The following is a 22,874-nucleotide window of genomic DNA, read 5'->3' on the forward strand; positions in this document are numbered from 1 at the left end:
GCAAACATAAAAGAACTGAAAAAAGAAAAAAAGAACAAGCAAGGAACTTTTCATGAAATTGCTGAGAACTCGATTTAGAGGTACCTCTCACTCTGACAGTGTACCCGTTCAGGGGTTTTTAGTATATTCACAAAGTTATTCCTCTAACACCACTAATTTCCAGAATATTTTCATCACCATAAAAAGAAACCCCGTATAAGTTAGCAGTCACTCCCCATCCCCCATTCTCCGATTTCCAGGCAACCCCTAATCTACTTTGTCTTTATGACTCACCTCTTCTGGGCATTTCACATACATAGAATCATATAGCATGTGGCCTTTTGTGCCTGGCTTCTTTCACTTAGCATCATGTTTTCAAGGCTCATCTCTGTTGTAGCTTAGCTCAGTATTGCATGCCTTTTTGTGGCCAATAATATTTTAGTGTAAGGATGTACATTTCGTTTATCCATTCATCCATTGATGGACATTTTTGTTGTTTCTGCTTCTCGGCTATTTTATGAATAATGTTGCCATGAACACTTGTGTACAAGTTTTTGCGTGAACCTACGTTTTAGTTCTCTTGGGTATAATACCTAGGAGTGAAATTGCTGGATTATGTGGCGCTTCTGTATTTAACTTTGGGGGAAACTGCCAAACTGGTTTTGAAGCAGTGCACCATTTTCTGTTCCCAGTAGCAGTGCACAAGGATTTTAGTTTTTCTGCCTCCTCACTATTGCCTGCCATTGTATTTTAGCCATCCTATTGAGTAAAAAGTGGTATCTGTTTGTGGTTTCGATTTTCAGCTCTCTAGTGACGAATGATGCTGAACATCTTTTCATGTACTTATTGGCCATTTGTACATCTTCTTTGGAGAAATGAATTGGCAGCAGCAGTTTTGCCCTTGGAACAGTACTAGTTTATATAGCTATGCTAATGCTCTCTAATCAGGAGAATTGGTAGTTCTGACATTTAGAAACGTGAAAGGGTGGGCCTTTATGTAAAAACACGGAAGCAGTTGCAAAGAAGGATGTCTGTCCAAAGGAAGAACAAAGCCAGGGCTGGATGTGGAATGTGAGAAGAAGGGCAGACAGCCCTTGCTTACGGCCTCAGCCCTTCATGGCCTCTGCTTCCCACCCCCCGCCCCCATTCCTAAATTGACCTCCTTGGGAAACAGGAACCCAAATGTAGAATGGGTGCAAAGAAAGTGAACTATTTATTAAGACCAAACAAAAATTGACCTTGAGGCTTAAGTTAACTGTGAGACATTATGACATTAAAAGCTGAACATTACTTTTAAAGTAATGTAACTTTTTTAAAGTAACTTTTTTTTAAATGTAATCTCATCTGAGTTCTTAAGCAGACCTTTTAACATTTTTTTGAAACTTAAGTAAGGGATAGGAAAAGCAAGAGTCTATTGATCATATAAACTTGAATTTTTTTTAACTGTGGTACACAATTTACCTACTCATTTTTCTTTTCACCTGTGAAAAAGTTAGTTTTAAGCTACTTTTGACCATCTTGTACATATCTACAGTTAAGGTTTTAGAATTTAGCAAGTGCACAGGATCGTTGTGAAGCTTATTGTATTATATAGCGTTCTAACTTAAAACTATAGACCTTTGTAGTATATACTTCGAAAAGATCACCTTTACTTTGAAAAGGAAGTTACATCAAGCATTTAGATATCTTCCATAGGATGACCTGCCTGTGCCAAACCAGCATCAAAGCTTATTTTGTCAGAAAAAAAAAAATGTTTTAAAGACTTTATTTTTAAGTAATCTCTACACCCAGTATTGGGCTCGAACCCACAACGCAAGATTAAGAGTCTGACGCTCTACCAAGTGAGCCATCCAGGCACCCCTATCAGGAAATTATCTGTAACAAAATTTTTGAAGCTATGGACTCCTGTTGGAGAAGGTGTCATTTATCAGAGCTCTTCTGCTTGCTGTCAAAATTTTTTTTGAAAAAATATATATACATGCATGTACACCTGTATATTTTTAATTTACCATGTTGGGTGGCACCAAAGAGTGGTAGGAGTTACTCATTCTCACGGCTGAACATATAAATTAAAAGCACATGGAAGGGCTTGTAGGTAAATAATGATTTTAGCCGTTATGGAGTATGAAGTGTTTCTGTCAGGAAACTGAGATGAGGAATGTGACTCTGTTGTAAGGTTTTCAGTAGCAAAAGTTTGGAAGAAAAATGACACATGTCAGCGAAAAACACAATGGTAAATTGTCATCTGGGTGACTGTGTAAGCCTTGAGGATAGTTAGTGTAACAGAGATGAGCCATAACAATAAACTCTCCTGCCTTTACAACAAAGATAGATTGTGTCTGTTTGGATACCTCAAAATGTCATTTTTTTCCTGCCCTGATTTACTAAATTTACCTCGTTTTCCATTCGTCATGTAAAAGGGTCTCTAGACATAGTGTATTTCAGTTCACATATATGTTACAATTTGTGGCACTCTATTTTTCTCGGGGCTCTCACACGCATTTTGTACATGTGACCTCATGACTCCTCACATCAGCCTTCTGAAATTGGGACTATCATTATGCCCAGTCTAAAGGTGAAGAAGCTGAGGCTCAAAGAGGTTCAGTGACTGGTTCAGAGTCACAAAGGTAGGGGTGCCTGGCTGGCTCAGGTAGAGCCTGTGACTCTGGATATCAGGGTGGTGAGTTCAAGCCCCATAGTGGGCAGGGAGCTTACTTTAAAAAAACGTCACGAAGATAACGAATCACATGCGGAACCAAGATTTTGACCCAGTTCTGACACCACTGTGTTTATCTCTATGCTATATATAGTTGGTCGTAAATCGGGAATGATTACTCAGCCTCACATTAATTTTTTTTTTTTTTATGTGTTGCTTCCATCGAAGGCCACTCCTCACAGAGTGACTCAGTCACTCACTTTGAGCTTAGGAATGCCTTCAGATGTCCACTTAGGTCAATTGCAGTATCTGAACGGTCACTTCATACCTGAGGTAAAAGCTCTGGCTAAACCTTAGGAAGGGAACTACTGAGAATTTAAGCCAGTGGGTCTGAAAGCAACTGAGACCTGTTTTGCCACCCTAACTCAGTCAAGACAGGAGCTTCCGTGAAACAGGCCTCCCTGAGGTTAGCCGAGTAGCCTCACGAATAGCCACTTCTCACTTGACAGCAGTAACTATGTAGAGAAGGGGTGGGGTTTAGGATAATCTTGGTCATGAGCCATAAGCCTCCAGAGTTCTCAGAGTGATTTCAGAACTGACTAGAGTGTTTTTCCTTCCACGCTACATCAGAGCTTTGCAAGGGAGTTCTTCTGTTGAGACAACTGTTTGGTTAACATCTAGCCACTCCTCTTTCTCCTTTTTTATTTTTCTTTCTTTCTTTTCTTTTTTCTTTTTCAAGATTTTTAAGTAATCTCTGTACCCAATGTGGGGCTCAAACTCACTACCCCGGATCAAGAGTCACATGCTGTACCAGCTGAGCCAACGAGGCACCCCCTTTCTTTCCCCTGATCTGATCCCATTTCCAGATGATCTCCTGGAGGATTCTTCCCTGACCCCTCTCCCTTACCTTTCTTTTTAATAAATTCAGTTGATGTTCAGCTGATCAGTTGGAGGCTTACTTTCCTGGAAGAGGTCTTAATTCTCCTTTTGAAGATGTTAAAAGCTGATTCTTTTTTTCCACTTAGAAATTCAGTCAGTGTTTCAGTGAGACAGAAGCCCCAGGGTAATATTCTTGGAAGGATCCCATATTTGGATTTTTTCTTAATATTACATTGTAGGAGTTCTTCATATACTCCAGATAGGTCTGTTATCAGATATGTGTAGTGTAAATATTTTCTCTTAGTCTCTGGCTTGCTTTTTCATTTTCTTAGTGGTGTCTTTCTAAGAAAATTTTAACTTTTGATGAAGATTAGTTTAACCTTTTTTTTTTTTTTTTCCTTTTATGATTAGTGCTTTTTGGACCTATCAAAGAAACCTTTGCTTACCCCAAGACAGCAAAGGCTTTTCTCCTGTTTTATGTATTCATTTTTTGTTTATGTTTATTTACCTTTGAGAGAAAGAGAGAGAGACAGAGGCGTGAGCAGGTGAGGGGCAGAGAGAGAGGGAGACGCAGAATCCGAAGCAGGCTCCAGCCTCTGAGCTGTCAGCACAGAGAGCCCAATGCAGGGCTTGAACTCATAGACCGCAAAATCATGACCTGAGCTGAAGTTGGACGTTTAACCGAATGAGCCACCCAGGTGCCCCTCTCCTGTTTTCTTTGTAGAAGTTTTATAGATTTAGCTACTATGTTTTAGGTCTGTGATCTATTTCATGTTAACTTTTGTGTAGGGGGTAAACTGTAGCGGTCCAGATTTAGTTTTCTTTCCATGTAGATATCAAGTTGTTCTAGGACAAATTATTGAAAAACTTTACTTTCCCCACTGAATTACCTTGGAAACTGTTAAAACAAAAAATCAATCAACCACATATGTTTAGATCTATTTCTGTATTCTTTGTTCAGTTTCATTGCTCTGTCTCTATGCTAATATCACACCATCCTGATTATTGTAGCTTTATACTAAGTCTTGCAATCAAGTACTGTAAGTCTTCAAACTTAGGGTTTTTTTGTTTTTTTTTTTTTTTTTTTTTTTTTTCAAAAATCTTTTGGCCATTTTGTATACTTAGAATCAGCTTATCAAATCCCTACCAAAAAAATCCCTTCTAGAATTTTGATTCAGATTGCAATTGATTCTATAGATCAGTTTGGCAGGAACTGCCAACATTAAGATTATCAACATCTTAATGATATTGAACCTTCCAATCCATGAACATGGTATACTTGTCTATTTTTTGAGATTTCTTTAATTTTTCACAGCAGAGTTTTGTATTATCAGTGTACAGGTCTTGTAGATATTTTGTTGAATTTTCCCTTGTGTAATTGTTGCTGCTGCAATTGTAAATACTGTTTTTAAATTTTATTGTCCAGTTGTTCATTGCAAGTATACAGAAATACAATCGATTTTTGTATATTGGCCATGCATCTTGCAACCATGCTAACCTCACTTGTTAGTTTTATTAGTTTTTTGGTAGATTCCTTAAGATTTTTCTAAGTACACTATCATGTCATCTAAAGATTAAGACCCTTTAGGTATTCCCATGCCTCTTATTTCCTTTTATTGACTTATTGCACTGGCTAAGACTGTTCAGTGTTGAGTAGAAGTGATGAGAGTGGACATCCTTGCCTTCTTCCTGATTGTAGAGAGAAAAGTATCCTTTAGCACTGTGATGTTAACTGTAGGTTTTTCATAGATGCCCTTTATCAGGTTGAGAAAGTTTCCTTCTGTTTCAAGTTAGTGAAACTTTTCATAATTGAATTTGTCAAATGCTTTTTTTGCATTTAGTGACATGTCATATAGTTTTTAACCTTTCTTCTGTTGAAATGGCAAATTACTTTGCTTTCAGATGCTGAAAAAGCTTATATCCTTGAGATAAACTTCACTTGGTTATGATGTGTTATCCTTTTTATATATTTCTGGGTTTGATTTGCTAATATTTGGGATGTTTCTGGCAGTGGACTGACCAGGTGGGCAGATAATCCAAATAAGGTATTTGGAACAAGGTTGAGCATATTGTACAGATAACTAATGCCTTAGTAAAGCCTGCAGTTATGCCCACAAATAATTTCACCTTCTTTTTTCACCTGTCCTTTGAAATGTACCACCATCAGAGACAGTCCATGCATGTGTAGGGCAGCATTTGAGGTATGAATGTAAGAGTAAACAGTGAGTCCCTTGAGGGTAGGGAGTTCACCTCATTCATTTCTGTCAGTATAAGTTAAGTTAAATTGGTGTTACAGAGATCCAAAATTACCGTGACTGACACAGAATGGACATTTCTTCTTTCCCAGGCCTGGGACTGTTCTCATCCACACAGTCCTCACAGGGCGAAACTTCTAAGTCACTGCTCTACCAACCCTAGGACGTGACCTTACTTATTCTCATGGTCTAAGGCGGCTGCATCTGCATTCTAGCAGGAGCAGAGTGAAGGAAAGGCTAAAGAGGGAGGAGCAAAGAGTACGTGGCAGCTAAGTTTTAAGGAAGATACCCAGAAGCTGCCACAAGAGGTTTCCACACATACATACCACTGACTGGAACTCAGTCATGGGTCACAACAAGGCATGGGTTTTGAGGCAAGAGCTGTGGAAGATAAACAGCCATTCTCTGTTTATTGGAGACTCGAGTAGGGTTTTTTTTTGTTTGTTTGTTTGTTTTACTGAGATGGATTTTCTGGAATGGCAAAGTTACGTTAATAAAGATAGTACAAAAGAAGAGTCATGTTAGTGTGCACAATAAGCTTTGGTGTCAGTAGTTTGGTTCTCAGTGTCTATATCCTTAGGACCTCGCATGCTGTATGGCACTCTGTCATACTCAAGAATGTCTGTTGATTATATGCATTATATATATGCTTCCTTATTACAGTCTCTGCCCAAAAATAGAGGAAAGGTGAATAAGGATACGTTCCAGATTGTCAAAATGGTAAGGTGTGGAATTGCATTAGATACTGACTTCCAACCTAAAGTCTGGTCAGATGTGCTGGAATGAGTCTGTACCGGCGGTTCACGGGTGCCCACAAAGGTAGGGATTAGGGATCAGCAACATTGTTGCCTCGGGAGGGCAAAGGACAGGGACATGAGAAACAGGTATCACCAGTTCTGTTACACTTTTCCAGGTATTAAAGTCTTACTTTCACCAACGTGAGACTTTCCTTGCAGCGGTCAGAAAGAGTGGGAAAGGATTTAAAGGCAGTAACGCCTCCATCATGTTCTCTAATGCCATGCCACGCACCAGTTAGAATCTTATGCACAAGTCATGGCACGCTCTCTTGCATAGACAGCGTGGGTGAAAGGAAGACGCTAGACTGAGGAGATCTGCGTTCTGGTTTTGGTTCCATCACAGTGAGACCTTGCGGGTCGCTCAGCCTCAAATTTCCTCTTCTGTGGTTTTTTTTCTTCCATGGACTGTCGTGGAATTGACTCGAGAGACATACTTACTGTCAGCCTGTATAAACAGCATGCTTGCACCGAGGCATTAAACATGGAATGGCTTTGGATACATCAGGCATGGGCCCCAGTCAGATGAGGAAATGTGTAGGCGAGGATATGTCATTTGAACAAATGCCACTGTCTGATCAGGTGTAACTCATGGGGGAAGTGGTTGATTGCCAGGGGCCTAAGACATGATAAGTTACAGTCTCGGAGGCCATTTCAGATAAACCTCCCGGGTGCCTGGTCTGGTAGAGTTGGGGGTGGTGAGGGCGGGAACACCACTGCCAAGTGAAATGTAAAAATGCACAATGGTTCTGAATGCCGGAGCGGGCAGTTCGGTGAGTGGGGCTGGTTCTCATGAGGATTTCAGCAAGCTCCCACGTTGCCCGGTGTCTGTCGGAAGGCGGAGTGTTTCTAGGTGCCGGATTGAACTACCATCCTGAAAAGGCCCACGGTTGACTCTTACGGACCTTGTAACTTACTGGCCCACTACCTTCAAAGTGCTAAATGACCGAACAGGGTTGCAGAGAACCACCTGAAGGTAGAAATTGTTTCCACAGTATTGGGAGGTTGATGTTTTGTCTCTCCCTCCCTCCCTCCTCTCCCGCTAGCTGGGTTTTTGTTGTGGTGGTGGTTTTTTTGTTTGTTTTGTTTTTGGTCCTCTGGGCATTTCAAAACAAGTGAGGAAAGAACCAACATAGAAAAAACAAGCACTAAGTTCTTCTAACACCCCCTTACTCGCCATCCCTTCTCCATCTCCTCTCCACTGCCACACACACACACACACACACACACACACACACACAGTCTAAAAAATGGTTGTTTTTTCTTGGGGCTGGCTTTGGGCTCCTCTGCATCTGCTTGTTTGTTTGGGTTTTTATCACACCATTTCCAGAGGCTCTGGTCATGTGTAGTAGATGCCAGTACTTTGCATGAGGCTGGGGCGCTGGGAAGGGGCATGTTCCTGGAATAGACGAAAACGAAGGGCTGAAGTAGCCTTTGAACTTAATTTAAGGGTAGAACTTGGAGTCTTAGTAGTTTGGCTGTTTCTTCCCTACACAGGAGGAGGTGGATACAGGCACCTGACATCCCGGAGGTTCCCTCCCCCACTTTCATCCAGATAATAGGTTCCAAAGAACTTCACCAGGGGAAGAAAATAGTCACAAAATGGTTGCCCAGAGCCTAACCGTCGTCCCACTGGTGGTGGGGGGGGGGGGGGGGCATGAAGCAGTCTGCCTGGTGGCATTGTGGTCCGCGGTCCGGTCGTGAGCCTTGCTCGTCAAGGAACGCCACCCCTGCCCCTGTGTCCCCTGCCCCCAGCCTACTGGCTGCAAGGAAGAGAGGGAGGGCTGAGGAATGTATTTGGAGGCACCCCTGAACCCCGATAGTCCCGCGTTGGATGCACTCTCTCATTTCATCCTCGCGGCAACCCTGCATCTTGGGAATCCGTTCCCTGTTTTTTGCAGATACGGGCCCTGGGACAGAGGGAAGTATCACCTCCAGCGGCAGAGCCACATTCAAACCCTGGCCTTTATGTAGAGAGAGAGAAATCTGAGGGTCTCCCCAAGGTATAAGAGGCTCACGTGCCCACTACAGAGCCAGAAACCATCATCCCTTCGTCCCCGTCCAGGGGTGACTGTGGGGCAGCGGTCGTCAAGCTTCATCAGGAGGGGTTTTAAATCCCCCCAGCGCCACCTCCTGACCTGTGGGGCTCACGCTGGACCCCGATCCTCTCGGGAGGATTTGGTTCATCTGGGTTTAACGTATTGCACTTCTCTCCCTCCGCAGATGGATTTGTCCGTAGAAACTCTCTTTAGCTTCATGCAAGAGCGCCAGAAAAGATACGCCAAATATGCGGAGCAGATCCAGAAGGTCAATGAAATGTCCGCCATCCTCCGCCGCATCCAGATGGGCATCGACCAGACCGTGCCCCTGATGGAGCGGCTCAACAGCATGCTGCCCGAGAGCGAGAGGCTGGAGCCATTCAGCATGAAACCCGACCGAGAGCTCAGGCTGTAGAGCTGCCCGCCCCCTCCTGCCAGGCTGGGCTGTCGTTCTGTGGGGACCCCGCCTGGCCCCACCCCAGCAGGGCCCCGAGGGTGAGGACGGCTGGAACCAGAGGACCCTGATGTGACTGGATCTCGAAGCTGGTTGGAGGCTTCGGTTCTCCCTGAAGGTCTGACGCTGCCCTCCCCACCCCTTTCCTTGAGGCATTTTTTTCTGTTTGCAAAACGAACCAAACCAAGTCTCGGTGCTAACCGAAGCTGGAACATTTGAATTATTAGGAATCTGTTACAGGACTCTGCATTGGGAATTGTTTTTATTTTGTTTAGGGTTTCGTTGTGTTTTTAGTTGGAAGCGCGTAGTGTCAGGTCTAGCTTGCGGAGTGAAAACACGGAGAGGAGGGGAGAAATGTTCAAAGCAGCTCTGTGTCCTCAGTGTCCTCAGGCCGTTCTCCTCCGCAGGCTTTCCGGGGTCTGAACTGCAAACATAAAGAACTAATTTGCTCCAGGTCTCGGTGTTGTTACTGTTCCTACCCTGTTTACATCACGTCGGGTCTTTATCTGGGGCACCTCTTCCTGCGCTTGTGGTATTTGTTGGTGCGCTAGGTTACGGTGTCCCTCACATGTTGTCATCAGAAACTGAACACTTCCTCTCAGCATCCTCACAAGGTCCGCCTCTCCCCCCCCCCCCCCCCCCAACGACTGGTTTCCTTGATGCACGCGTAGTTTAGGATTCTTTTTATCACATCAGCACTGGCGAGGCTCCGAGTTTTGTAACATGGCTTTAACCGGCATTTATTTTACTAGCCTGGAAAGCCTGTGGTGTGGTCGGGGTTTGACCTGCCTACAGCAGATATTTATTGAGCCCACTCGATGTGTCTGACGCTGTGCCCTGAATACAAAAATGTCTGGGTAGTCCCCGCCCTTCTTTTCTGAAGACACAAAACTTAGAACGCTACTGAATTTCTATGGGAGTTTGGGAACTGAACTTGAGTAACCACACAAGTTCTTAGAGCACGTCATAAATGTCCCCATGGAAGAAAAGACTGAAGACACAAAGAAATGGAATGTAGGAACATAGCGAGGCGGGCAAGTGAGACCAAGCGCTGGGGGACACGGGGACGCCTCTGGGGCCAGCCTGTCATGCACCCGTGCTCCCTTTATTCCTTCAACCTTTACAAGGCGTTTCTTAGACGTCAACAACAGCCTTTGGTATATTTATAAGATTAAAACGGGTCCCACTTAATTTAGCGTATCTTGGGTAAACTTGATCTGACTCTAATCTCAGATTTTAATCAGATACTATTTTGTAAGGTTCTTAGAACCCAGAATAAAATGTGGGACATAAAACAACTGGATGACAGAAGATACATGAGCAAACTAAGCTAAGTAAAAAATTTTTTTTTAATTCAGACACAGGAAAAAAATCAACTGCTTCTAGGATTTTTAAGAAACATCCCCAAAATATCAAGATTGTTCATTCCTCTGAGCTGGAAAGACAAGATGGGCCAAGGAAAGAGGTCAAGGTGCATCCAGCTTTTCCAGAGGGCAACCTTCAGATCGCATTTCCGCCTCCATGGGACCCGATGCCCTTCCTTCCCCAGAAGGAAGATGGGGTAGAGATGTCCCGCCTGAGGCGATGAAGGGGTCGGAGGGAGTCGTGGGGGACTTGGAAGCCATGTGGTGGGGAGTGAGGACTTTGTTGGGCCGCACTGGTGGAAGAAGTTTGTGTTTCTAATGCCTTTTGATGGTCAGGTTTACTGGGTCTTAAACCATTTCTAGAACAATTTATTAGAAGGTACAAATCAAGAAAGACATTCTGTTTCTTAGAAACCTATTAATAGCTAAGGTTAACGGGAGGGCAACATTTAATGAATAATGTGTCTTCCCTCTGATGGGCAAATACACATGCACATGTGTATCATGTAGTGATTTCTATCATGTAGTGAATTTCCATATAATTGAGGATCTCGTTCTGAACTACATTCTAATCCATTGATCTTCCAATAGCATTTCGTGCTGTTTTTCATTTTTTCATACTGTGTTAATATAATTTCACAATACATTTTAATACCTGTTATAGCCACTAGACTCGGTGCCCCCTGCGCTCATTACGGTCTTCGAACTATTTGTTAGTTTCAAATTGGCAGAAATTGGTTTTTGCAAAAAAAAGGAGTGCAAGGAATACTTCTGTTCCTTTTGCCGAGACCTATAGGAAGTGGTGTTTGTAAGCCACGCGCATCATGGTCTTTTTCTGAGTTCCTGGCGTGTGCAGAACCCAGCTCTGAACGCAGGGCCGTGCCTGCAGCTTTCAGAGAACGAAGAGCTCTGAAAACAGCTCAGGGGTCAGGTGCTCTTACCATCACCGCACTTAGTACAATTTACAAATACAAGGGCAGAACAAATAAAAGGAGACACAGACTAAGCCTCCTGAGGATGGAGCTTTCTCACTGCGTTTCAATAGTTCAAGGCATGAACATGGCAGAAAGGCAGACCTAACACGGCAGGAGAAAATTCTCAGCCAGCCAGCTCTCCATCCAACTCGTTTTCTTATGAAGAAGTTAGACAAGAGCACCTGGCTGGCCCAGTCGGTGCAGCATGTGACTCTTGATCGTGAGCCCAAGCCCCACGTTTGGTGTAGAGTTTACTGGGAAAAAAAAAAAAAAATGCATAAAAAGACAAAACGATTTGGGTCCTGAGTACATAGGGGCTTATGTACCACAGGCAGATTCGGTATTTTCTTTTTTAAGAGAATTCCAGTTGATCTTTGTGGTGTGGGGTGTTTTGGCAACGTTGTCAACTTGGCGAAGCTGAACTGTTTTCCAGAATTCCCTTCCCTATTCATTTCTGGTTAGGTAGGGGGTGGCCACAAGAGAAATTTGCACGAATTTGGAAGCGGACGGAAAGCCGTAGCCGTGCTTACTTGCTGAAGGTCGCCGGACGCCGTGCCCTGTTGCACCTCGTGCACGTTTTCGCAGACCCGCTGCACCTTCGGTGGGCGCAGCGGCCGGGCTCTCGGCTCCTCCGGCCCCCACAGAACTCTGCCTTCGGTTCTTCCAGATCGGGGGTCAGGTATGAATCTAGCTTCTCCTTCAGGTCACTTGCAGCAGGAGGACGAAGGCTTAGAGGAGAGGCCAGCGCGGGTCCGGCCAGCAAGAGGCAGATGCGGGTTCCCGCGAGTGGCTTGCAGGCTCCAGCTGTCCCGGCGCTCCCAGACCGCACTGCCGCCTTCTTTCCGGACCACCCGCCCAGGGACTTCAGGTGAACAAGCAGCAGCTGAACTGGGGCTCTCTTACCAGCATCTGTAATTCAGTGCTGCAGGTCAGTCCTTTAACAACCCCCTGATTCTCTATCACTCCTAGTGGCTCTTCTCAGATGGATGGACCCCTGACTGGTAATGTGCAATACCAGTCCTTTACCTCCTCGGGATTTGATCTTTTCTGAAGGATTCTGGGAATCTGATTTGCCAAAGAGTTCTGCTGGCTCTCTGTCCCTCAATGCCCAGTGACCCATCTGGACCCTACAGGATGCTTCGGGGATAAAAAAGCAACCGGTTGTCGTCAGAGAGCCGGGCTGTCCGTTTCCAGCCTTGAATCTTGACACATCACTTAATTTCCCTGAGTCTGTTTCCACCTCCCTACCGTGTGAGCTGGTCTGGGTGGGCTCGCAGGCCCCTGCCTGCTCCAGGATGCCACTTTTGTGACAGCGAGGGGCATCTTTAGCTGCTGTCTCTGAGCAGTGGCCCTTGGTTTTGGTAGTGACTTTAAATTACGAGCTCCCAACAGAGAGCGTCTTTCCTTCTTTTTATTAATTAGAAAGTGTCCAGCGGCTCCCCTCTTTTGAGAATCTGTTTTGCATATCGATCTATGCATCTCTACGAACACTGTCAAATAGGTCCCTAGACCGCAGGCTCCTTGCTTGACTCGAAGTAGGAGGCTGGTGGAAGCTGGCCTTCACTCCTTGTATTATGTGCATGGAAGTTTCTAGTAAATGAATTGTGGGCTTGGGGTGCCTGGGTGGCTCAGTCATTAGGCATCCAACTCTTGGTTTCGGCTCAGATCATGATCTCATGGTTTGTGAATTAGAGCCCCCGCATCGGGCTCTGCGCTGACAGAGTCAAGTCTGCTTGGGATTCTCTCTTTCTCTGTCTCTCTCTCTGCCCCTCTCCCTACTCAAAGTGAATAAGTATTTTTAAAAAATCAATTGTAGGGTTAAGAGCAAGTAATAGTGTAGGCTTCATGAGAGCCTATATAATTATACAGATATCATGTCTTTGTTTCCCTTAAAATTCTGTCATTCTTTAGAACATAGTTTATATTCTTGGCCCAGAGTATTTGACGAAATGAATTTTGGGGACTCCGTATCCAGAGATACAGGAGTGCACTCAAGAAATTAGGTGGGTTTTTTATTAAAAAAATATCTTCTAGGTATTTCTTTGCTTCTTTCCACTGACCTAGGAAGCAGGTTCATTACGACTATTACCAAACATGCTGTTTCCAAGGTTACGTAAAGTAATGGCCCTGGGGGACTGACCTGTGCCACCGCTTTTGTGGATTTGTAGAACTCACTTAGCTTTGGCATTTCCCTCAGCAAGTCCCGGGACAAAACCAGGAATCTTCAGAAATGAGAGCCGTGAGCAAACACGTTTTAAGAGTTGAAATTGTCTTCCCAATTTGTTTATACCTCAGCTAAACCAAGACCTACACCACGCAGTAGGAAATTACTTAAAATGCTGATCCTGAAGACTGAAGGGTAGAGTGAAGTGACAGTTTTGCTTCTTGGGGGACGTTTTAGGTGAACTGTTCTACATCCCGAGAGAAGATGTCATTGCTGTAGGCTGATTTGTAATGAGGAACATTTGATTTTTTGCACACACACAGGGCATGTAGCTTCCATTCAGATGCCCCAACTACAGAGGGGAAGGGTGACCAGATAACTTATCCACAGGCCTCAGACCAAAAAATAAAAAAATTTGGCAGCCAGACCTAGTTGCTTACTAGGGGACCCAGTATCTCATGTGTCGTGCTGACGTGTGCCCATTGCTCTCAGGAATCTGTTCTGGGTTATCGGTGTCAGTGTGAGACCCGAGGGACCTTGCTAATGACCCATTTTCTTCACCAGTCGAGGCATATTCCTACTGCCACCTTTTATTTTTATTCTACAGCGAGGCAGGATTCATGCCAAAAGCTTTGGTGAACCAAGTACTTTAAATTCAGCCTTTGAAACTGTCCCAGTTCCTTTGAGCAGAGAGAACCCCGACCACAGCCGAACTGACCCTCTCCAAGCCGCCCTGTTTGCCTGTGACTCTGCTCCTGCGAGGTCCCATTCAGCATTTCCTGTGGGACCGCGTTTCCACTGACTTTTAATGTTTCGGCTAGAACCAGTGGAATGAAGCTTCTTTTTACATAAACCCGATTTGATGCCCCTGCACATAAACAACGTGATTGACTTGTGAACATCTTCCAAGGTAGTGACGTAATTTTCCAGTTGATTTCACAATACTGTAGGATATAACCAAGTATAATTACGCTGCACAAGGATGAATGGGCCTCACGGAATGCTAGAAATAACTCCCTTCCCTCTTCCATTTATAGATGCGGAAGAGTAATATTCAGAGAAAAGCACCTCGACAAATTTTACTAGACCTAAAACATTTCTGCCTCGCGTCCGAGGACAAAACCAGACGGGATTTAAGAGAAAACGCCAGTGAAGGCTTTGAGGGTAAAGAGTTGCTGTCGTCTGGCCCCATAAGGTACACCCTCCCCTTCCCATCTAGACCTTCCCGGTTTCCCCTTAGCCCAAGCCCTGGTCTAATTTTTGTTGTCAGACCCAGACTAGTCTCCAGCACTAGCCTGCCCTTGATGGTCTCTCGAGAGGCCCCCGGTCAGTGCGTGTACGTACACCTTCTCATCCAAAGCCTGTCACTCGAACACCTGCTGCCTCAAGCCACCGTCTCTGGAGGCAGATTTATTCTACACCCCCTTTTCTCTCCGGTGCCCAACCCTGGTTCTTTGCAAGGTCCTGGCCAAGTCTCTGCCCACCCGGCACAATCCTTCTCACTTGTAAATTTTCTTAAATTTAGCTTCAGCTCAGAAGCCTGTCACAACCAACTTAAATGACATCACCTGTAGTTCTATTATTCCAAGATAATATGCTTTATTATGAAGCATATTGGTTTATAAATGTAAATGCTTTATTCCCTTGATGCATAATTATTGACACACTGATGGGACTAAGCTGCTAGTCTCACATATTGTCACGTGCAGTGTCATTTATAAGCAGAGGGGTCGTTGAGATGTACGTGGCAAGGATGCAGAACAGATCTTTAATAACTTCCTCAGTTTTCCCCACAAGAATTCTAAAACCACATATACATCCCATTAGAATGTACCACAGATGTGTATCTGGTCTTCTTCCTCCCCTGTACCTGTTCTTGATACAGTCAGCAAATATTCGCTGGGTGCCTGGGGTTCTGCGCTGTCGTGGGCATGTGGTGTGCATGTTAGAGAACACGGGCCAGCATCGCGCCCTTAGCCAAGCGTCCCGTGTGAATGATGGCGCACGTACTACATCCGACGCCCCCACCACGTTGTCTTCAGCCAAGTCCTCTCTGCCGTGAGAGCAGGACAGGTTCCGCCAAGCCCTCCTTTTGCAACTTGGATGTTGCTCTTCCCACCGAGTATAGTTGCAAGGAAACAGTCCTTCTCTTATTTATGTATAAACAGGTACCAGTTTTGATTTTATTTCATATTAACATACATGAACATCAAAATGAGAAATGCACAATTTAACCATTCGGCGGCATCTTACTCCAGAAGAACACTATATTCATATTAAACATTTATACAGTCTTTCCACCTAACTTGACAAATGTTCTAAGCCATTGTCCAGCATTTCTCACACAGAAGTCTAGTTTTGCTCTTTAGAAATCACCATTCAGTATGACCCCAGTAGCCTCCGGGGCTTCCCCAAGATCACGGACTCGAGAGAGCCAGCCACCTCCGCCCCCAAGCAGCTCCAGGGCTTGCCCCTGAGGCATGGCAGTCTGGATCCCAAGAACTGATTATTTGACATTCGCAATCAAGGACTAAAGGTTTTAGTGTCTGACTACATCATCAGTCATAGGAAGGAAGGGAACCGTGGCCAAGAGAAATCCCAAATGACGGAAGGCAAATTTCTGCCCAGAGAGGTGTTAAAACCAAGCCCCCCCAACCCTCCCGGGACATACCTAAGATTGGAGCTGTTCCTTTCATTTCTCAGAAATGTTCCACGGTTGTGACCAGACCCTGGAAGAAGGGTGTGTGTATACGTAACACGTCAAAAATTACTCTGTGAAACCTGGAGAATGTCTGGTTACATCCCAAATTTAAATGTATGTGGAAAAACTCCGATCATTGAACAGAACTTTTTCAATGTAATGACAGTGACTTCCCTGTGCGGTATCCTCTCTTCCTGCCTTCTTTCTACACCCAGATCACAGCGCATTATTTGCGCACAACCAGTTAGGTTACGCGAAGCTCAGCATCATCATGAACAAGTCAGCTTTGAGTCACGCCATTCATTCTGTGCTGGTTTCAGCAGTCATCACAGGAAACACAAAGTCACATACTAGTCAAAGGACTATCCATTTCTCGAACACAGAAAAACCTGAGATATGAGTCAGCAACTAGCTACACTTACAGTAAAGAACGACAACTCCCCCCCCCCCCCCCAAACACACACACAAAAGCTGCTGACGTGAATTAAGGCTTCAAAAGAGGGCCATACTATAGTTGACAAGACTCAAGCCAGGGAGTTTAAAAGCAGGTATGTACTAACACTTGTATCCTTGCTCCAATCACCTATTTTCAGCTGCCAGGATTGATTCCATACAGTGATTGTAGGTCAAAGGCTGAGAGACCACGTTGGTCCTGCTCCATTTTGATGTGTCCCTTCTACTGAAAGAATACTGGGGATAGTTTCTGAGAATAGCTTGGCTGTAGCTTTCCACTCTGCTCACAACGAATCAAATCCAACCACCTTCCCCTCACCTTCCTATACTGTGTTATTCTGAACACTCCTTACGTCACCAGCCTCTCAGCCCTATTAGTAAATCAGAAAGGGAATCACAGAACTACCACCCTCGTCACGTGCTGAGGAGAAAACCATCGAGAAAAAATTGAGTTTCCTGCTTCTCCTCAGCAACGTTAGTTCTTTAATATTTCCATAGTTTCTCCCTCTTGGTAGTTTCCTATAACATTCTACCTGTTAGATTTTTACAAAACTTATATGTGCAGTGAGACCGAAATGGAAAAAACTGTACTCTGGCTGAGAACTCGAAAGTTCTGCTGCTCTGCTACCGACCCAAGTACATCCCCATCTGGCTGAAACCAAGGTAACAACACCGTTCTGAACAATTCTCGGATTTACAGGGAGGGAGGTAGACTTGTTTAGCCTCCCGACCTTAGCTTCAGTCATTATGCTGCCAGATCCCTGGCCATTAAGCGGAATCCTAGATGGTTTCCCTTCTCTTCATAAAGCTGAGAAGAAGAAAACAAGGTACCACCTCCAACCAGGCCCTACTGGAAATTTGTGCAGAGATAGTCTGAACTGGTCTGCAAAGTGTGCCTAGCTACCTACCTACCCACAAGGCCTAGGACACAGGCTACCAGACTTGGTAGTGGTGAGAGCCCCGACTTGCAGTCTGAGGTACTGGGTGTGCTCCGAAGGAGACCACGGCAAGGCCCCTAACGGTCTGTCCGGCAGAGTGATGCGCGCATCGGCTGCCGGGTGAGCGTGGACGCGTGAATCCGCTTTGGATGCGATCGTTTCTCTTGCATTTACCATGAGGTTCTGTCCCTAATGGGGTCTACCCGCCCGACCCACGAGCTGGCTCAGTCTCAGCGCTAAGGTGCACTACGGAAGGGACAGGACAGAGACTAGTGCTTGAGATCTCCTGTGGCACGACACGAAAATTAAATGGTAGGGGATTCCGTCCTCCAACACCAAATACAACCGGATTTAGGAAGAACGAGAGGATGTGCAATTCGCTGCAAAGTTTCTCATCTGTCTAGGAGGAAATCTAGCATTTGCCCTTCCACTTTCGTTGAGAGATGTGTCAGCTGATCTCTCAAGTGCAGGTGTGGAGAGACACCTGTGTTGATCCATCTTTTGCTTTTACACCATAGCTCCGTTTTCCAAAAATATATATGTATGTACATATATATACTTCAGATTTACAGGGAATATTTTTTTGTGAACAAGACAAACATTGTCAACAGAAGTCACAAGTGTCTGTCTCCTCAGGAGACCTCAATGATCTCCATGCTGCCTGAAAAGCTAGACTGGCTGCCCACCTTCCCCAGCTCTTCCCGCGACCTGTTCTCGGACATGATGCTCTCGCCAAACTCCATCTGGCAGCTTCTGCGTTTAAACTGCTTTTCAAAGGGGCTCTCTTCGTGCCAGCTCCGCCGCGAGTCGGGCCTGTCGCCTGGCTTGTGCCGCCTGCGCACGGAGTTCGCTTGGTCGCTGCCGGTGGGCAGCTGGCTGCAGCTGTAGGCCGAGTAGCCGGCGCTGCCCCCGTACACGGTGGAGGCAGAGTAGAAGCGCGAGGGCTCCGTGGCAAAATACCAGCTGTTGGCCAGGGAAGGGGCGGAGGTCTGGGGAGCCAAGATATCTGAGTGCCAGCCCTTGAGGCCCAGCCCGGCGGCAGACTTGGCGAGGTGCTGCTGGCTGGCGGACAGGCCCAAGAGGAAGCTGGTGTGGCAGTTGTCCTCCACGCTCCCGCTTCGGTGCAGCGGGGAGAAGAGGGACCGCTGGGCGGCGCCACCGCCCGTCGCTCGCACCGAATGCAGCCGCTTGCCCTGGCTCTCTGCGGGCCTGGCGGGCTGAGGCTTCTTGGGGAAGTTGGCTTCCTCCTTGTCGGGGCTGGTTTCTGGAGTCTGCTCCGACACCTCCTCGACCGGAGAGAACTGGCAGAGCTTGCCGGTCCCATCCAGAGCCGCGGAGGGTTTGTAGTATTCCAGAGCATCCTCTGACGAGGGGAAACCGTGCAAGGATGCGGCCACGCTGGCCGAGTACGAGACGGACTTGATGTCCAGAGAGAAGGAGCGCTTGAGCTTCCTGCTGTCCTCCAGCTTGCCGGACGGCAGGTGCAGTCCGCTCAGCGCCTGGACCAGCGGGCCGTCCTCCGGCAGCGGCGGCTGCGAGCCGGGCGCGCCGGCAGGGTGCGCGGGCCTTTGCCCTGCCGCCTCTGAGGTAGCGGAGTTGGCACAGGGTGGACCGAGGCACATCTCACTCTTCTGTCCGCCCTCGGAGACCGCGGGCACAGGTTCATTTGGCTTCTCCAGGTGCAGCAGCTTGAGTTTGCTCTTTGGCCCTGATGTGCCGGTCTGGTTCTTAATCTTCTTCTCGTAGTCCAGGAGTTGGCCCAGAAAATTGAAGTTTGGAGATATGGTAGGTCTTTTTTCTTTCACAAATCTATGAAGAAACAAAACCCTCAAATTTTACAACTACACTTTATCTTAAGAACAGTGTTAAATTCAGAGTACTAAGTGAATAAATAAGATAGGAAAATATTAGAGCCTCCCAAATACCTATGGAAGATGACTAGCTTAAAAGTTCAAGGTGGAGAATAAAAGGGCCTTTGCACTGGGAGAGCTTTATACCACGTCCTTGGAGCATGCTAGAGAGAGAGGGCCCAGGGCCCAGAAGCTCTAGTTTTAGCCAGCTTGTTTCCAAGGACCCAAGGTTTCCAATGAAACAGATAAGAGAGGATTCCGTCCTCCCCACCAACTCAGGCTGGTGCTGCCCTCAGAAGTACGGTGTGACAGCCACTCTCCCACTTCAGTTTCCCAGTATCAGGCCTTCTCAAAGTCCTCATAGTCACTTCCTCAGGACATTTCATATGTTTACGAAAAGCAAGTATCAGATGGCCACAGCCTCAAAGCACACACCTGAGCTCCTTCTCTTTGTATCCAGCACGACAGCCAGCATGACAGAATCATCAGCCGTCAGCTGGCCTCTGTGTGCTAAGCACTAGGCCAATGCATTAAACAGAGTATTATATTCGGTTCCCCAAACTCACACAGCTGGAATTCAAAACCAGGTCTCATGTCTGCATCCATTTTTGTAACCACTGTGTTAAAAAAGAATCTTCAAGGGGTAAAAACTAGTAATAAATAGCTTTTCTATTTAATTGTGGAAACATAGACTCCTAGAGATAGTGGACAAATCCTTCGATGGTTTCTAACCTTCATGGACACACCTCAGAAGATGCAGGAGTGAAACTACATTGAAAATTTGTATTTGAATATGGTGAAAAATCAAACTCCTTGGAGATCAAGTAAACCTAAAGCAAATTAACAAAGCCAGAGACAACTGGCTCAACTTTAACAAGTACAAATGCAGGGTCCTCATAGTAAGACTTCATAACATGACATAAAAGTGCTTTTGCTTCTGGTTTCTACACGGTACCAGAAGACTTTTAGGGAGAAAAGCCTGAATTGAGGACAAGGGAATTAATGCAGACAAAGGGAGGGTCCTTCTCCTCCAGTCTCATTCCTCAAATGAGAAGCTCTTCGGGTAGCTCATTTCTTCTTTCCAAATTTTCCAATTTGAGAAAAAGTCCAGTTGTCACAATAGGCCTGCTTCCCACATCTATATTTATGGCCGTTTATCGCATGAAAACCAATCCCCGCTATCTACGCAGGGGATCCAGATTCACCCATCCAGATTCAACGGTCCTCACGCCCATGTCACTTGCCTGCCTTCCATCTGACCAAGGGTGGGGGGAGCAACCCAGGCCAAATGCAGAATCTGGGCTACTCTAGAATGAATGGAGGAAATCCCACTCAGTGAGTGGATTTTGACAATAACTTGGTCTTGTACGTAGGGTTTTTCCTCACAGTGATAAAAGCACAAAGTTTGAAGCAGAAGTAGGAGTTCTATAATGGGTATCCTGCTGGAGCATTTTTCTCCTATGTACTTCCCCAATTAGGAAAAGACAAACTCACTTAACAGGGTAGAGATCTGTTTAGATTTGTTGTTCCTTAAAATTAAAAAGTAGCTGCGGATGAATCTGACACATGTTCAGGTGGAACTCATGCTGACTTATATTCTTCTCTAATCTTTGAAAAACCATTTAAAAATGCAGTCACCTGTAAAGAATGTAACTAAAATAGTCCTGTTTTGCTGTAATTTGGCTACCCACCCTCCTCTCTCTTCATGTCTCAGGTCCAGTGAAAACCCAATCCACAAGGCATATCCCTGTCCTCACCTGTAAGCTTCGTCTAAGGACATGTTCATCCTCTTCATGATGTAGGCGATGGCGATGGTGGCTGAGCGAGAGACGCCAGCTAAGCAGTGTACCAGGACACATCCGTTGCAGGCTTTTGCTTTCTCTGCAGGAGTCAAATTCGAGAAGGGTCACCGTGAACAACTTTGTTCAACAGTGAGATCTTGTTGCCATTTGCTTACTTGCATCTGATAACTCAAAGTAAATCTCCTGTATTCATAATATTCTTCCTTTCAATAGTTTTTAAGGAGGTAAGGGAAGATAATTTCCCCCACCATTTACATACAGGACCAAATGGAGGTTGGTCCCAATATGTTAATAAGCAATGAGTCCCCTACTCAAGATCGCCTCTTACTTGGTACATTTCCCAATGTGTTTTTTACATTATTGTTTTTAATTTTAATAATTTTCCCTGAGTATAAATCCTACATTGTGATGACAGGATTCCATTTGTTTAGTGTAGAGAATTTCATAATTACAGAGAAGTATAAAGAAAGTAACACCCCAAAAAAAAAAAAAAAAAAAAAAAAGAAAGTAACACCCCAAATCTTAAGATTTAGCTAATATTTTGTTTACCCATATTGTCTGACACTCCCAACTTTTTTCTAGTTATGTAAGAGACACTAATTTTTTTTCCAGTTTTGAGATATAATTTTCGGTTTTGAGATATAACTGACATATAACATTGTATTTTAGGTGTACGGTAAAATGATTTGCTACGTATAAGAGGTATTACATTTTTAAAACTATTTTCTCATTTCAAACATATGTGCCATACCTTACTAACTTAAAAAGCAGGAGGGAGAAAGACTTCATCACGATAGCGCATCAGAAAGCAAAAAGATACCAGGTCAAGCTACTTTTAAAATGCTGACTCATAGAATCTTTCTTCCTATTGTTTCCTATTTTTGTTTAGGAGAATTTTCTGTAGGTCATAAAGTGGCTCAACATAATTCATTTGCTGAGTTTAAGAAGAAAACTGTGTATATACTAGGAATCAGGTTTAGCAGGTCACTTTAATGAGGACCAAGGGAACTTGTACCTTTCCTGGATATGGAGATGTTACTGATTGCATCATGTATATTCTGTACAACAGGGTAGGACTTTTGGACACTTTGTGAGAACCAAGAACATTCAAGCAAACAGTGCTGCCATCTCACTGTTGTGGGGCTTTAAAAGGCTACTTGTAGGAACGGGCAAAGTTATCCCACACAGCCTGGAAGCTACTCATATTTTAGCCAATATTATGACTGCCTCGATGGTAAACAACTACACACGTGCTCACCATGAACTGCTGCCATGGAGCTAAATTCTTCCCTTTTCCTTCTTGTTTTAGCTGACAGCACCAAAAGTTTACCAAACCTTATGTTAAAGCTCTTATAATTAACATATCCAGGGAATCTGCTCTGGCTCTGGCAACTGAATAGTAATACAAGGCCATTCCAATCTCACCACCTCTGTTACAAATATTACAAATTCCAGGGTATGTGATTTATTATGTACAAAACACATAGGGCTTTTGGATAGTATATGAAAAATCAAACCGCCTTCCTTAGATAAACAAATCAAACACAGTGGAATAGTAACAAATGAATACGA

The 22,874-nt window shown here is 44.9% G+C and overlaps 2 protein-coding genes and 1 long non-coding RNA gene across 11 annotated transcripts in view; 2 read left to right on the forward strand and 1 right to left on the reverse strand.

Moving 5' to 3' along the window:
* The window catches only part of BORCS5 (BLOC-1 related complex subunit 5), a 97,215-nt gene extending 87,706 nt beyond the window's left edge, over nucleotides 1-9,509 (forward strand). For both annotated transcript variants that reach the window (XM_060658346.2, XM_060658345.3), the window contains exon 4: nucleotides 8,787-9,509. In XM_060658346.2, the coding sequence (XP_060514329.2) occupies nucleotides 8,787-9,017 (231 nt within the window). In that variant the 3' untranslated portion in view covers nucleotides 9,018-9,509. The remainder of the gene's footprint in view (nucleotides 1-8,786) is intronic.
* A 1,985-nt stretch (nucleotides 9,510-11,494) lies between these two features.
* On the forward strand, nucleotides 11,495-21,499 carry LOC144616941 (uncharacterized). The gene is made up of 3 exons (XR_013556862.2): nucleotides 11,495-12,322; nucleotides 14,596-14,753; nucleotides 21,215-21,499. It is a non-coding gene; the product is annotated as an uncharacterized LOC144616941 (long non-coding RNA).
* Nucleotides 15,213-22,874, reverse strand: part of DUSP16 (dual specificity phosphatase 16) — a 90,463-nt gene continuing 82,801 nt past the window's right edge. For all 8 annotated transcript variants that reach the window (XM_081796113.1, XM_081796111.1, XM_081796112.1 and 5 more), the window contains 2 exons: nucleotides 21,258-21,381; nucleotides 15,213-19,459 (listed from right to left, as the gene is read on the reverse strand). In XM_081796113.1, coding sequence (XP_081652239.1) covers nucleotides 18,283-19,459; nucleotides 21,258-21,381 — 1,301 coding nt within the window. In that variant the 3' untranslated portion in view covers nucleotides 15,213-18,282. The remainder of the gene's footprint in view (nucleotides 19,460-21,257; nucleotides 21,382-22,874) is intronic.

This window comes from Panthera onca, chromosome B4 (genome assembly GCF_046562875.1).
Source record: "Panthera onca isolate mPanOnc1 chromosome B4, mPanOnc1 haplotype 2, whole genome shotgun sequence".
NCBI classification, from domain to species: Eukaryota; Metazoa; Chordata; class Mammalia; order Carnivora; family Felidae; genus Panthera; species Panthera onca.